This window comes from Canis lupus, chromosome 9, assembly GCF_003254725.2.
Source record: "Canis lupus dingo isolate Sandy chromosome 9, ASM325472v2, whole genome shotgun sequence".
Classification (NCBI taxonomy): domain Eukaryota; kingdom Metazoa; phylum Chordata; class Mammalia; order Carnivora; family Canidae; genus Canis; species Canis lupus.
Window position 1 is genome coordinate 48,152,306 of NC_064251.1, and position 16,534 is coordinate 48,168,839.

Sequence of the window (16,534 nt, forward strand, 5' to 3'; positions counted from 1 at the left end):
ACATACGTTAGTTCCAGCCAGAAGTGCATCATGCCTCCTCTGAACCACTGTGGTGCTGGTCATCTGTAACAGAACCCTGGACACCTTTGTTTCCTCATTAAGATCAAGTACCCTGGAAACTGGGTCCTTGCCTAGTACTTCCAGTGTCTAGTCCATGCCTTGTAGGTGCTTAATCATTTGGGGTTAACTGATTAAACAGTACAAGGGCATTGTCTAAGAACACAGATTTTTTTTTTTTCATACAGAAGATTTTTCTGATTGACAGTTTTCATGGATAACAAAGAGTAAGCTAGGTATGGGGGTGACTCAGGGAAGCCTCAGCCTATAATACACAGAGCTGAGGCTAGACCTGGAAATGAATTGGCCTGAATCTAGAGGCTTTCTGTACTTGTATGCCTGGGCATCCTGTAATGAAGATGGGGGGAAGGGCCTGAAGCAGGAGTTGAGAGAAGCAAAGAAAGGAGTTCCAGAGCTTTCATTTATGTGTTGAAGTCTTAAAAACTATAGCTGGGTAACTAGTTACTCCAAAAAATAATTTACGGTTGTTACAGAAAATGTAAAAAATACTGAAAAGCAAAAAGGAAACAAAAATTATCCTTAACCTATAACTTATTTTGACATTTATCCTTCAAGTTATTTTTTTTTCTGGATGAGTGATATGTATACATACATGCAGATCTATATTTCTGTATCCATACCTATGTACAGCTATATATATACTCTATATCTGTACATATCACATAGGAGATACACACACAAACACAATTTTTATACATAATTGGAAAAACAAACAAACCAGGATCACCTAAACTCCATTTTTCTCACTTAGTGGTCAGTGCCTTGTGAATCTTTGTTTTGCATAATTAGCATAGGTCTCCTCATAGTATTTTATTGTAGGCGCATAATCTTATGTATTATTTACTCTTTGCCTCACTGCCAGGTAATTTGGTTGTTTCTACTTTTTTTTTTCCCCTTAAAGATTTTATTTATTTATTTGATGAGAGAGAGAGAGAGCATGAGCGTCCACGTGCACTTGTATGCTCATGAACAGGGGGGAGGGGCAGAGGGCAAGGGAGAAGCAGACTCTCTGCTGAGCAGAAGGCAACCAGCTGAGTCCCTCAGGGGCCCCTGGATGTTTCTCCTTTTTTTGCCTTTAAACAATATCGCAACAAATACCATTGTATAGTTGCCCAAATATTGTGTTAGGGTAAATTTCCTAGAGTGGGTTTTTATACCAAAATACGTGAACATTTTAAAAGCTTTGGACGCAGAGCACCAAATTGCCCTTCAGAAAGATTATACCAGGAGTACGCTTACCTACAGTCCCTGTATCCCTAATACCATAACCTTGCCAACCTTGGGTTTTCTTTTTACTCTTGGCCAATCTGACAGATGAAAGATGTATCTTATTTTAATTTTTTTAATAACTAGGGAGGTTGGGCATGTGCCATGTGTTTTCTGTTCATTTTATTTTTCTCCTTTAGCAAATTGTTCACATCTTTTGCACATTTTTTTGTTTCCCTTACAAAATGTATTTATTTGAAATTTTAATTATTCAAGTCATGTAGGTCTGCATGCTCGTGAAGTAGGCGGTATGTAAAGCAAAAACCCCCTTGACTACTCCCACTCCCTCTTCTCAATATAATTGCTTTTTGATAGTGGGGCAAATTCTTTCATATTATTTTCTAGGAATTTATATACATATAGGCAACCTTTGGTTTTGTTTTTGTAAAAATGGGATCATATTCTATTATTCTCCAATTTGCTCCCTGCCTACCTCTCCACACTTAATGTATCTTGGAAGAGTATTTCACATAAGCAGTAACTCTGTTGTTTTTTTTTTTTTTTTTTTTGAATGGCTGCATAGTTTGTTTGAAACAGCGTTATTGAGATATAATTTATGTAACAAGGTCATCAATTTAAAGCGGATAATTCAGTGGTTTTTTGTATATTCACAGAATTGTACAAGCATCACAACAATTGAATTTAGAACATTTTCATCACCTCAGAAGGAAACCTTGGTACACCTGAAACTAATATAACATTGTATATTAACTATACTGGTATTGAAGAAATAGAATAAAATAAAAAAATAAATTACAAAAAAGAAACCCCTACCCTTTAGCCATCATTCTCCAAATCTCCCATTTCCTTTAGATCTACTTTCTATCTATGTACATTTGCCTTTTTTGGACGTTTCATGTAGATGGAATCACAATACGTGGCCTTTTGTATTCTGGGCTTCTCGCACTTAGCATAATGTTTTTAAGATTTATCCATGTAGTATGTACCATGAAATGAATACTTCATCCTTTTTTGTGGCTGAATACTGTTCCATTGTGTGGATATGCCATAATTTGTTCATGAGTTGATGGATGTTTAGGTTGTTTCTGCCTTTTGAATGTTATAAATATTGCTGTGAATATTGGTGTGGAAGTTTTTTTGTGGGCATGTTTTCATTTCTCTTCGGTTATATACCTTGGAGTGGAATTGCTGGGTCAAATGGTAACTCTGTGGTGAACTTTTTGAGGAACTGCCAAACTTATTTCCACAGCGGCTGTACGATTTTGTGTTCTCACTAGTGGTATGTGAGGGCTCCAATTTCTCCACATTCTCTCCAGCACTTGCTCTTATTTCTTTTTGGTTATAGCCATTCTCATGGGTGGAAAGTATTTCTCATTGAGGTTTTGATTGACATTTCCCAATGACTAATAATGTGGAGCATCTTTGCATGTGCTTATTGTTCATTTGTGTATCTTCTTTGGAGAAATGCCTTTTCAAATCCTTTGCTCATTTTAAAATTATCTTCTTATTGGGGCACCTGGATATCTCAGTTGGTAAGTCTCCGATTCTTGATTTCCACTCAGGTCTTGATCTCGAACCCCGTTTTGGGTTCCCTGCTCGGCATAGAGTCTGCTTTCCCTCTCCCTCTTTCTCTGCCCCTCCCCCCACTCGTTCACTTTCTCTTCTCTCAAATAAATAAATCTTAAAAATTTTATCTTTTTATTACTGAGTTGTAAGAATTCTTTATTCTAGATACAAGTCCCTTATATATAATTTGCAAATATTTCTCCTATTCTGTGAGGTGGTCTTTTCAGTTACTTGATAGTGTCCATTGAAGCACAAAAGTTTTTAATTTTGGTGAAGTCTAATTAATTGTTTTTTGTTGTTGTTTATGCTTTGAGTGTCCTATCTAAGCATCTGTTGCCAAATACAATGTCACAAAGACTCCTATGTTTTCTTCTAAGAGTTTTGTAATTTTAGCTCTTACATTTAGGTTGTTGATTCCTTTTCAGATAATTTTTGTATATTGTATAGTATAAGGGTCCAACCTCATTCTTTTGCATGTGGCTATCCAGTTTACCCAGCACAATTTGTTGAAAAGACCTCATTGATTAGTCTTGGCACCCTTGTTAAAAACCAGTTGCCACAGATAAGTGGGTTTATTTCTGGACTCTCATTTTTATTCCATTGATCTATGGGTCTGTCCTTGTGTCAGTGCCACACTATCTTGATTATTTTTGCTTTGCAGTAAGTTTTGAAATTGGAAAGTGTGAGTATTCCGACTTTGTTCTTTTGGCTATTCTGGGCTTCTTGAGTTTCAATGTCAATTTTAGGATCACTTTTTAATTTCTGCAAAGGATTCAGCTAACATTTTGTTAAGAGATTGCATTGAATCTGTAGATCAGCTTGGAGGGTATAGATATCTGAATCATACTGACCTTCCAGTTGTGATCATGGGATTTCTTTCCATTTATTTAGAGCTTTAAAAGTTTCTTTCATCAAAAAAAAAAAAAAAAAAAAAAAAAAAAAAAAAAAAAAGTTTCTTTCATCAATGTTTTGTGCTTTTCATTTCTTTTGTTAAATTTATATCTAACTATTTTGGTCTCTTCCATGCTATTGTAATTGGAATTATTTTCTTTATTCTGATTGTCCATAAATAGTGCATAGCAATACAATTTATTTTTGTATTTTGATCATGTGTCTTGGGTCCTTACTGAACTCATTTATTAGTTTTAATAGTTATTTTTAGTGAATTCCTTAGTATTTTTTAAAAAGATTTTATTTATCTAGAGAGTGCAAATGAGGGGAGGGGCAGTGGATAGGGGAAAGAATCCCAAGCAGAGTCTGTGCTGAGTGTGGAGCCCTATGCAGGACTTGATCCCCCAACCCTGAGATCATGACCTGAGCTGAAATCAAGAGTCAGACACTTAACCAACTGAGCTACCCAGGCACCCCCTTAGTATTTTCTATATACAAGATCCTGTAATTTGTGAATAGAGATAGTTTCACTTCTTTCTTCCCAGTTTGGATGCCATTTATAGTTTCTTTTAATTTTTCTTTTCCCTAACTGTTCTGGCTAGAACATCCAGCACAATGATAAATAGAAATGATGATAGTGGTTAGTCTTTTTCCATGTTTTATGGGCAAACTATCTAGTTTTCCATTATTTATTATTTATTTATTTATTGGGGGGGAGAGAAAGAGAGAGAGAAAATACAGCAGTACAACAGGGGGACTGGCAGGCAGAGGGAGAGGGAGAAGCAGGCTCCCCACTGAGCAGAGAGCCCAATGTGGGCTCCCAGGAGCTGAGGCCATGACCTGAGCCGAAGATAGATACTTAACTGACTGAGCCACCCAAGTGGCTCTATTTTTCATTACTAAGAATATTTTTACCTGTGGGTTTTTTTGTAGCTGCCCTTTTTTCATGTTGAGGAACTTCCCTTCTATCTAGTTCATTGTTTTTTTCTAATTTTTAATCAAGAAAGGCTTTGGAATTTTGTCAAATGCCTTCTTTATTGAGTTGGTAACATGGTTTTTGTTTTTATTCTATTCCTCTGGTATATTATAGGCATTGATTTTTGGATGTTAAACCAACTTTATACTACTGTAATAAATCCCACTGGGTCATGATACATAATTCTTCTTATAAGTTGCTGGATTTGGTTTACTAGTAGTTTTTTAAAATTTTTAAATTTTTATTTATTTATGATAGAGAGAGAGAGAGAGAGAGAGAGAGAGACATAGGCAGAGGGAGAAGCAGGCTCCATGCACTGGGAGCCCGACGTGGGATTTGATCCCGAGTCTCCAGGATCGTGCCCTGGGCCAAAGGCAGGTGCTAAACCACTGCGCCACCCAGGGTTCCCAGTTTGCTAGTAGTTTTGAGAATTTTTGTGTCTATATTTATAGGCTGTATTGGTCTGTAGTTTTCTTGCGATGTCTTTGGGTTTGTTGTCGGGGTAATCCTAGTCTCTTAGAATAAGTTGGGAAGTGTCCCGTCTCCTATTTTAAGAGTTTCTGAGGAATTAGTATTAATTCTTTTTAATGGCAGAATACACAGCTGAAGCCATCTGGACCTGGGCTTTTTGTGTAGCTTTTTGATTACTATTTCGGTTTCTTTATTATAGATCTTTTTAGATTTTCCATTTTCTTAGGGCCAGTTTTGGTAGTTTGTGTGTTGCTAGGAGTTGTCCATGTCATCCAAGTTAATTTATTGGCACACAGTTGCTCATACTATTTGAACATAGCTCATTGCAGCCAAACAGTGCTGCAGGGAACATCCATCCTTGTGCTCACATGGAAGGGTGTTTATAGCACAGATCCCTAGAAGAGGAATCCCTGGGTCAGACGTCTGTGCGTGTAAATGTTGGTTGTTTCTGCTCTTTTGTCCTCTTCCTGCTCATCTTTCTAGCCTTATTGATTTGCGTAAATTCTTGCTGTTTAGGAATCTCGGTTTCCTGGAGATTGGAGTTGGTACGGATGCACAGAGCCAGTGGGAAGGATAGGTTTGGGAGTCATGTGTTTCATGGCTGCTTCTGCTCAGGGGTGCTCGATGTGGGTGCCTGAAGCATGTCTTCCACACTGTACGTTCACATGTGGGGTTTCCAGACCCTGGAACCTGAATGGCTCGTGGGTCAGGGACTGTTGCCTCTGACAGGCCAGCTGTGGCCTGGGGGAGCTCCTTGTGAGCCAGGTGACTCCACAAAGTCCACCTTCCATGGTGGTTCTCTCTGGGAATGCTGAGGGCTGGGTGGGGCTCGGCAATTCTGGCTCACTGGTGCCTGCAGGGGAAGGGAGGCACACTCTACCTCTGCACGAAAAATTGACAAGGACATCCTTGTTTTCCATTATCACTGCTGTCTTTCCTTTCCTGTTCCTCTGAGGACTGTGTTCTGGGTGCTCATTAAGTCATGCCTTGTCAGGGCCCAGATGTGGGCAGTGATGTTTTGATAAGAAAGCGTAGCTATTTTTATGGAAGGGGAACTGGGGAAACTGCTGAGAGATCTCCGCGAGTGTTCTGTGAGGAGGGGTAGAGCTTCTAGCCCATCACCCCTCCATTCCACTTCCTCCTTCTCCTTGTCGCCTTTACCTGAAATTTCCAAGGGGGCCACTAAAGCTGGTTCAATGTTTGGACTTACATAGTTCGAGATTTTTTGAATAATCTCTCCAGGTCCCTGGAGGCTCCAATTCAGTGGTTTTCAGGCTTTGCTTACAAGCTCTAGGGTCCCAAGGAGCTGCTTTGGGGACAGGGGGTGGGGGGCAGGGGGCAGGGGCAGGCACATCATGAGCTCAAGCCGCCATGGCTGCCCTGGCCAGAGTGGCTCTGCTCTTACTGTATAAATTTTATGTGTTGGAGTTTCATCTAGAAATGGGAGACAGGAGGACTATGTTGCCACAAAAGTTGGGAAAGTACTTGTATTGGACACTTCGGCCTTGCTGTTGGGCCAGAAACATCCCGAACAGGACTCCTTCTGGAGGCTGAATCCTGGGGCTGACAGGTATTTTAGGGAACTTGGCTCCTCTCTCTTGACAGAGACCGGGCAGCCGCTCCCCTCAGAGCCGTTTGCCAGCCTGAGTGTGCTTGGTTTTTCCTTTTGTTGTGTGGGGTGTTCTGGCCTTCCAGCCCTGCAAGGGCAAAATCAAATTCCCCCCTTTTTTTTGATATATATATATATATTTTTTTTCCTTTATTGGAGTTCGATTTGCCAACATACAGTGTAACACCCAGTGCTCATCCTGTCAAGTGCCCCCCTCATTCCCTTCTGTCTTGATCCAAATGACTCTTGCGTCAGAGGAAGTCCTGGGCTAGGCTTGCAGGCCATAGGTGAGGAGGCTTTCTCACAGACCTCCTGGCTGATGCATCTTCTTTGTGTCTTTCAGTCGGCAGAGTTCTTCGAGATGCTGGAGAAAATGCAGGTGAGCATCCCTGTGGTGGGGGAGCTGAGCCGAGGGTGGGGGGCCTGCTGCAGGGAACTTGGGCAGAGCTTGGGAGCCCTGGGGGGAGGGGCAGAGAAGAGAAGACTCAGCCTGACTCCTAGGCCATTCCATATTGCGTGGCACTGAGGACTTTGGGGAGGTCCTGGCCTGAAGAAGGGGAGAAGACAGAAAGCAGAACCCCTCCAGCAGAGCAGATGTGTGGAGGGCTTGAAAGGGTCCATTGTTCCTGCAGTGGGCTGGAAAGAAAGTCTGGAAAAGGAAGCCCTTTCCTAGAGGAGGTCATCTTGTGTCTGGGAGACAGAGCTGAGGGAGGGGTCAAAGCCTGCACCTGACACTCACTTGCATGAGTCCCTTCCCTTTTCTGAGCCTCTGGCTCCTGTTTTCTATCCTTTCACAGCACTATTTTCACCTCCCTCCAACACCAAATGTGTGGTTGTTTTTCCCCTACTGAGCGATTCTGTGATACCAGCTGGGTGTCCTACAGTTCAGCTCCATTCTGACACTCTTTACCCAGAGACAGTGTCACATCCTGCATTGCAAGGGCTCTGCCCCATGAGACTGCCTGCGACCCACTTAGGATGCCAGGCACAAGTGTGCTGTCACCTGTGCTTCTAACCAAGCTATAGATTGGAAGTTCCCAGGACCCCCTGCTCAGGTTCCATTACTTTGCTAGAGGGGCTCACAGAACTCAGAACAGTTTACTTACTAGATTATCAGTTTATTATGAGGGATATAATTCAGAAACAGACAAATGGGAGAATTGCAGGGGGCAAGGTATGTGGGAAGGTGGGGAAGAGCTTCCACGTCCTCTGGATGCATCACTCCCCTAGCACTGCCATGTACTCACCAACCTGGAAGCTCTCTGAAGCCATCATTTGTTTTGTTTTAACTGAGCCGAGATTGATTAAATGATTGTCCTTTGGAGATTTACCCTCCAGCCCTCTCCCTCCCAGAACCCTCTAATAGTGGTTGGTTCCCCTGGCATCCAGCTCCATCCTTAGGAGTGTCCCCAGAGTCATCTCATTAACAAACTTATGAATAACTTTATGGCTTTCACTTTTATGGCTCTAGAGCTGCTTTAGGAACCAAGGACAAAAGACGAAGTGTTATAACAAAAGATGCTCCAAAATGCTCCTGTTGCTCTCATTACTTAGGAAGTTCAACACGTTTTAGAAGTTCTGTGCCAAGAATGGGGTAAAACCCCCAATATTTATTTATTTATTTATTTATTTATTTATTTATTTATTTATTTATTTATAGATTTTATTTGTTTATTCATGAGAGACACAGAGAGAGGCAGAGACACAGGCAGAGGGAGAAGCAGGCCATGCAGGGAGCCTGATGTGGGACTCAATCCTGGGCCCCCAGGATCACACCCTGGGCCGAAGGCGGCGCTAAACTGCTGAGCCACCAGGGCTGCCCCCCAATATTTATTATTACGAGTTATGCCACAGCCCGCATAAATAATAATGAAAATACCTACTTACATAGTTGTTTGGATGAAATGAGATAATATATGTAAATACTTGCTAGGCACTGCCGAAAATCAGTGTTCAGAATGGATTTCGGGGGGCCTTTCTCATTGCTCTTCACCAAGGGGCCAGGGCTTACAGGTAAGAACTGCTGCTCTGGGGAATATGAGGAGTCCAGAAGGCTTAACTGATACAGGTGGAAAGGATGGAAGGAAGATGCTGACAATAGCACATGTACTTTTTTTTTAAAGATTTTATTTGTTTATTTAGAGAGTGCTAGTGGAGGAGGTGGGAGGTGCAGAGGGAAAGGGAGAGGGAGAGAGAGAATCCCAAGCAGACTCTGCACTAAGTGTGGAGCCCAATGTGGAGCCCAATGCAGGGCTTAATCCCACCACCCTGAGATCATGAGTTGGATGCCTAACTGATATGTGCCCCAACAGCACATGTATTTTCAGCACTTTTCTCAGCTCAGACATTAAGGAGTATTAGCTCATTTCTTTCTGGTAACGCCCACCGGAAGCAGCTATATTATCATCATTGTCCCCTCTTTATAGGTGAGAAAACTGAGGTACAGAGATCTTACTTAAAGCACTTATGTCATGTCCTTTATACCCTAAGTAGATGCTGCTGACTTGTCAAGGAAGGAAGATTCTGTGGTCATGGTCTGGAAACTCTAGGGGAAAAGCAGATAGGGTGCCCCTGCAGTCCTGAGATGCAGGTGGGGCTGCTGAGGTGCTTGCAGGGAAGCCAGGTCTCCTGAACTCTCAAGGAACAAGTTATTAAGATTCTCCTCTGTGCCCAGCAGTATGGGGACTGCAGAGTATGATATTTAGGGAACTTAGTCAAGTTGTGGAAACAGGATTGGCTTGCACTTTGACAGTGAGCAGTGAGAGATAGTGTGTAATTATGTGCTCAACTGCCTGGGGTAGAGCTCCATTTCTCACCCCGAGCTCATGAAATCCCACCTCTTAGGGAAGCTGATAGGGGATATGTGGCTCACCCTGCCTTCTCTTCATTTGCTCCCACAATCCACCGGTCCCTCACCCCCAGCTAGAGACCCCTGCTTCCCCCACAAAGGGCTCTCTGAGTGCAGAATTCAGCCTCACTTAATTGGCCTCCTGTCTGTCATTTCTGTTTCCAGACTGCTGGACTTCTCAACTAGATTGGGACCCTCTTGAGGGCAGGGGTCTGGTTTTTACGCTCCCTCTGTGTGTTTGAGGCAGCAGCTGTCCAAGGGTCTACCTATTCCATCTCAGTTGAGATGGTCAGGGGCTGGAATCAAACTTCTCAGGCTTTAGGTCCCTGTTGTGTGCCATGCCAGGCCCCAGCCTCCAAGAGGCCTGCAGTTTCCAGCTCCTCTGATTATACAAACCTCACATATGGGTCAATAGTGGGAGCGAAGCAGGTGGCATGGTATGGCCAGATCCTGTCCCGGGGTGTGGGTGCCACCCCTTCTCAGGCTTTGGCTGCGGACACTGAGTCTCAGAGCCGTCCAGTGCCCAGTGTACTCTTTGAGCTGTGGAGACCTGAACCTCAGATCCAGGGTTCCTGACCCCGCACCTGAGTGTGGAGGAACTGGAAGAAGGGCACAATCCCTGTGAAGCAATGTGGACTGAGTACACAAGCACTGGGCCCATTTGGTCCTGGGTTCAAAATTTTACCCCTGATACTGCCTAGATGGGTGTCCTTGGTCCAGTCGCTCTGCCTCTTTGAGTCTCCATTTCTTCATGGTAGGGAAGAGAGGGGATAACGATCATGCCTTTTGCAAAGGCAGGCACACAGAGGGGAGAGGGCCCAGAGCTAGGTGGAGGCTCTGTCCTCAGGGAGAGGAGGGGAGAGAAGGGGAGGAGGTTACTTTCCTGCCCAGGGGCTGTTCCCAGGCAGGGGTGACTAATGCAGGACAAACAAAACAAACTCCTGACATCACCCCCCTCCCCACCCGCCCAGTTTGCTTCCCTGGACAAGGGTCTACAGGGCCACCCAGGTGGTTTTCTTCCTGTGTGGGGAGAGGAGCACCTGTCCAGTGGGAGGGGTCCTCCCACGCCCTCCTGAGCAGTGCTGTGGGGTGACTCAGCCCCAAGAAGTCCAGAGAAGCTGGAGTCTAAATCCAGCCAGTGAGCAGGAGCTGTGGACTCAGGGCTGTGGGATATGATCGTGCACTTGAATGGACAGCCTGGCTTCAGTTCTGGCCCTGCTACTCTAGCTGTGCTCCTTGTGCCTCAGTTTCCTTTGGTATAATGGTGCTGAGGGTTTCCTAGGAGACCACAGTGGGAGAGTGCTGAGGAAGCTTAAATCCTCATGTGTTGTGTTATGTTAATGATAGCATGGTCTTATCTCCCAGTTGTCCTACCATCTCCTACGACTATTTAGTTATTTATTCAATCATGTGCTCCCTTCTTGAAAAAACCCAGTCCAGTCAGATCTTGACCATAGGACCATGGGACAAGGAACTGCTTCCCAGAAGTGAATGAGCCCCAAACCCCCAGCCTGTCACCTGTGGGTCTGTGCCCCAAGGAGGGAAGGGAGCTCTGGGGCACCAGGTCCACAGTATTGGGTTTGACACCATTCAGGTGTTCCCATCCTTGCCCCTTACCTACTGGTTCTTGGGGCCTGGCAGAGAGATTTCGGTGTCAGGTTGGTAATACTTCTTGGTAATAATGACCTATGGCAAAACTAGCCCCTCTTTCAAAGGCTTAACATATCATCAGCATTTAACCTTTACCAGGATAGTAGCTGCTATTACTGTTCCCCTTTTGCAGATGGGAACAGTGAGCCACAGAGGTTTTGTGACTTGCCCAAGGTCCTAAGTGGCAGTGTGGAGATTTGAGCCCTGGGGATCTGGCTCAAGTCTGTGCTCTTGTCTGCCTGTCCTCTTGCCTTACTTGGAGCTGAGGACCGAGTGTGACAAGGTGTGTGATGTGTAAGGACCCGGCACCCATTAGCTGTTGCTGTTCTTACCAACCCTATGAAGGCAGGTGCTTGAGAATCCCAAGGGAACCCTCCATTTGGCCTCTATTTTATGACCTTTTCTTTTCCACGAATCCTCTTTTCCTTGTTTCCGCAGGGAATCAAGCTTGAAGAGCAAAAGCCAGGACCCCAGAAGAACAAGGTGGGGTGTGTGGGTGAGGTGCAGCCCAGTGGGCCCGACGGGGGGGACGGCCGGTGTGCTGGGGTCTGCTGTCTTCGATCTACCCTTCACCAGGAGCTACTTAAGTGGATGTGCCTGTGTTGACTGGTACCCGGTGGGCAGTAAGAGGGCCCTGGCTTGATGCCTTAGGGCAGCCTGAGTGTGGGCTGGGGTGGAAGCCTCGGGTGAGACCTAAGGCTCCTGGCTTGGTCTAGCTCTTCTGTATCTGCTTCTGCAAATGAACCGCACACAGCATTTAGAGGAATTAGGCTCTGGGCTCCAGTGATCCTCAGCTCTCCGCTTCAGTTTCCTTTCCCAAGGCCCAGGGGTATAGCTCATTACTTGGAGGTCAGTCAGCTCCCTTGCCTGAAGGCCCGACTGGGTGGGATCAGGGGTCGTCTTCCTGTTACAGCTTCCCAAGGGGTGAAGCTAATGCCGTTAAAGGCCTGAAGTTCAGAGCCTTTGTACCACGAGCCAGGTTTGTGTTCTTGTTCTGTCAGTTTGAGGAAGCACTGAAGGGAAGCCAGATTCCAGAGCTGCCTCTCTGCTGTTCTTCATCTGATGTCCTTCTCTTTGATGCCCTCAAAGCTCGGGTGCAGCCTGCCAGGCCCCCCAGCCTCCCCGACCTGGGAGAGGGGAATGGAAGCAACCATCACACCTCATGGGTGCTGCCGGGCCTAATGGTAGTCTTGTCTGGTTTGTCTTGCAGGACGACTATATCCCGTATCCCAGCATTGATGAGGTAGGAGCCCCCTGACCATACCGCAGTCTGCTCTGGGTCTCATGTCTGGGGTGGGGCTGGAGGAGCTGATATGTTGATGGCCCCTGCTCTATACCACGTGGGGAGAACTGCAGGCCTGGGATTTTTTTTTTACCATTGTGGCCTCAGTTTTGCCATGTTTAGACTGGGGTGCTGATCAAAGCCTTGCAATTCTGGTTGCTCCAGGGTTGGTGAAGCTGGAAGATGTTGTTGGACTTAAGTTTATGTTATGGTATTTGGCCTCAAATACAGCAGTCTCCACCTTGGAGCAGTTCAGAGGTGGGGGATACCACCACTGGCACCCCTACCTTCCCCTTTCCCTGTAGAGCCAGGGCTGGCCGCACTGCAAGACCTTCTCTGCCTCTAGGTTGTGGAGAAAGGAGGCCCGTATCCCCTGATTGTCCTGCCTCAGTTTGGGGGCTATTGGATTGAGGACCCGGAGAACGTGGGGACGCCGACCTCCCTTGGTAGCAGCATCTGTGAGGAAGAAGAAGAAGACAGCCTCAGCCCCAGCACATTTGGCTATAAGCTCGAGTGCAAGAGTGAAGCCAGGGCCTACCGCAGGCACTTCCTAGGGAAGGTGAGGCTGAGGGTCCAGCATGAAAGCAGCTATGGGCCGGACAGAGACACGCACCTGCCTCGGCTTCCTCCAGCACCCCGTCTCCATTTCTTCTCCTTCCCGGACCTGCCCCCTCCCTAGGGCTTGCTGTCCTGGGTGGGGAAGTCTACTAGCTCTGCTTCTGGGGGAGTTGTGGAAGTCAGGAAGGCTTGGTGTGATGGGTCCTTGGGGGCACCACCCCTAGCAGATGTTCTCGGAGGTAATAGGATGGGTATTGTTGGGAGTGAAGGTGGGTAAAGGAGAAAAATATGTTCTAACACCTTGGAAGTCTTTGTCTCCATCTAAGTAGTCAAATCTCTCCTGTCCTCACACCAGCAGGTCCCCAGGGCACTTGTACCAGATGATGTGCTATGAGCCTCTGATTGCTTAAAAGTGACAAAGTTACATTTCTTTAAATATATTCTGTTCTTCAGACTTGCCTGGTTTGGAAGTTGCAAGGGTAGGTTCCAGAAGTCTCTAGCCTAAGGCAGTTTGCACAGTCTCATAGGGAGGAACTGCATTAGAACCTCCCCCCTCCCATCCTAACTTGTTCAAACGCAAATTCCAGCCCCCCCCCCCCGCCCCCCCCCGCCCCATACGGCTGGGTCTGGGTGGGGGCTCCTGAGCCTGAGAGAGACCATACCTCCCCCTGGGTGGGGGAATCAAGGGGCCTTCTAGCTTTATTTCCTCACATAGTGTGAATCAGCAAGGGCTGTCCCCAGGGAGCAAGGAGCTAGATGTGGGGGCTCTTTGGGGGAGAACTTGAACCTCAGCATTCAAGGTAGGCTTGAATGTTGGATCTGTCACTAGTTGTGTAACCCTGGGCAGTTTACTTAATCTCCCTGGACATCAGTTCACTTACCTGTGAAATGGGGGTGATGATGTCATCTCCTCCATAAAATTGTGTAAAGAGTGAAGGAGTCTGTGTGTTAAGTGTTAGTCCATTGCCTGGCACATCCCAGTGACTGGGCCATTGGAGTCTATTCCTGTGATCTTGCTCTTTCCCCTCCTCCTCCTACGTCCTCCTTCTCATCATCAACAGTAGCTACAGCAGTAGTAGCATCCTTATCTTTCCTCCTCCTTTATGTGGGGCTTCTTGCTCCTGGGGAAGGAAGTGATTTGCGGGGGAGCAAATGATTTGGAAGGTCCCCTCCTCCCTGTTAATACTTGATTTCTGTTTCTAGGATCACCTAAACTTTTACTGTACTGGCAGCAGTTTGGGGAACTTGCTGCTGTCCATCAAGTGTGAGGAGGCAGAGGGCATGGAGTACCTTCGGATCATTCTCAGGTAGGGCTGCACAGTTGGAGGCCACACCTCTACTGGCCCCAGAAATACCAGTCTGACCAGTCTGGTCTGTGTGTGCTGGGGGCGGGGGCGGGGCCCAGGTGCGGGCAGACTGGCTGGAATCCTGAGGCTAAGTTCTAGTTGCCAGGCCAAGAGACCAGGTATTTATGTCAGCTGGTGGATTGTAGGAGTCAGAGTGGTATCCTAGTCTCAAGGTCACCAAGGCCATACTCCCACCTACCTTTCTGTCCTGTGAGGACTGTGACTCTGAAGAATTTGGGAAGAACAACTAGAGATGGCTTATTCTGCTGAGCTACAACTCCATATTGTCCTGGGAGAAGGTTTGCCAGAACACTGTCTGTGTTGTACATTCAGTTGGGAAGATAGATCCCAAAGCATCTGCGTGCATGCTGGATTCCCTGAGATGGAAAGGTGGTCACAACAAGAGCACTGATATGCAGCTAAGCCAGGGAACCTCTTTCTCCTCAAGGGCAGGAGTTGGAACTGGTTTCTGTTTTGTTCGACTAACATGTTTTGTAAAACCTCCCTTTTACCAGGAAGTGTAATAGGTGCCGGGGATGCAATGATGACTGAGTGGTGATCTGTTTTCTAAAGGCTTATGGTCTAGTAGGAAGAAAAAAGCAGAGGATTTTCGTATATGTCACAGGTATTGTTTTAGTGATATGTACAGGATGCTGTGGGAGCACAGAGAGTCTGTGTCTTATTTATCTGTGTCCCTGATGGGTTGGTGGAGAAGCCTGGAAGGCTAAGAGTTAGTGCTTAGCAGAGTGCTATGAACCTGTCAGGCTCCCAGTTTATAGTTGTTGAATCTAACTGGAAGTCCTTGATTGTATTTAGAAAAAAGTAATAACATAATTTTCTCTGCCCAAATATTGAGATAAATACAGGAGGAAGCAGCGGCACATAGCTGTTCTATGGGAGAAGGTGGGTGTGTGTGTATGGGTGGTAGAAGGAAGTTGTCAGCACCCATCCAATCTTGGTTTTTTATTAAGAAAGGAAGCACTTTTTTTTTTTTTTTTTTTTTACTGAGGTTCACTTGGCTAGAAATCATATTTGCAAGGCAAGGAGAAGTTAACTAAATTGCTAGAACAAATTTTTTGAGAGAGTGATCTGTGGATTCCCAACTCCAAATAGGATTTTGAGCGAGGTGTATCTCTGTAAAGAAAATTATTTCCTTTCGTAGTAAAAATCAGACTTAGATTGGGTAGGATTTCTGTGTAAGATGACAGTTGAACACGAGGATCTAACTCCCTTTTTCCAATAGTATATCCTATCTGAAATGCTGCTTTAGAACTGCAGACTGGAGAAAGGTGTCAGGAACACAACACACACTTTGAACATTTTTAAAAATCATCTGCAGGGCAGTTAGGACTATAATGTAGATGATACTGAGAATTGAAATCTAGCTCACCTTCTTTAGACAGCAGCGTAGCAAGGGAATATATGAAATTGGAGATTCTGGGGGAGTCCTGTACTCTTTAGAAGTGAGTGGGAGCCCTGGAATAGTCAGGAGTCTTTCCATATGGAACCACTTTTTTTGTTTTGGGTTGACAGCATTTGAAATCAATCCTCTGGGGAGTCCAAGGGCAAGCCCAAATCTGGCTCTCCTAAATCGAAACCCAGTGAGTGGGGTGGCAGGGAGAAGCTCTATACCAGCTAGGAAGTTGGACAATCACATCCTGTACTTAGGGTGATGACCAGGCCAAATTGAAAACCGGACGTAAGAAAATTGGCTCCACAGCTTTAGAAGCTTTACCAGACACAAAGAAGAAATTATGCAGAGGTGAAACTCCCCTGCTGGCAGTGAATCCTATCACAGCATCTTCCTTGTTCCCTGTAGGCTTCTGGATTATTTAACTGATGTCTTAAAACAACCAACTCTCCAGCTTAAAATCTGAGAAGAATATTCTGACAGCCTCTGTGTGTGCTATGAGAGTAGCCAAGAGGAGAGTCTGTCCACTACTGCATAATGAATAACAGGCCCAAGTAGATTTCTTCTTTTCAAGTTTGAATATAAAGAAGTAGGGGGGAAAAACCCCTCACAGGTCAGTGA

The 16,534-nt window shown here is 45.4% G+C and overlaps 1 protein-coding gene across 9 annotated transcripts in view; it reads left to right on the forward strand.

Annotated features, from left to right (window-relative positions):
- The window catches only part of RAP1GAP2 (RAP1 GTPase activating protein 2), a 222,545-nt gene that overhangs the window by 157,669 nt on the left and 48,342 nt on the right, over positions 1–16,534 (forward strand). For all 9 annotated transcript variants that reach the window (XR_003147058.3, XM_025476089.3, XM_025476091.3 and 6 more), the window contains 5 exons: positions 7,162–7,197; positions 11,755–11,799; positions 12,527–12,559; positions 12,945–13,157; positions 14,360–14,463. Coding sequence is in view for 8 of the 9 variants with exons in the window: in XM_025476089.3 (XP_025331874.1) it covers positions 7,162–7,197; positions 11,755–11,799; positions 12,527–12,559; positions 12,945–13,157; positions 14,360–14,463 (431 nt within the window). In the remaining variant the exon portion in view is untranslated. The remainder of the gene's footprint in view (positions 1–7,161; positions 7,198–11,754; positions 11,800–12,526; positions 12,560–12,944; positions 13,158–14,359; positions 14,464–16,534) is intronic.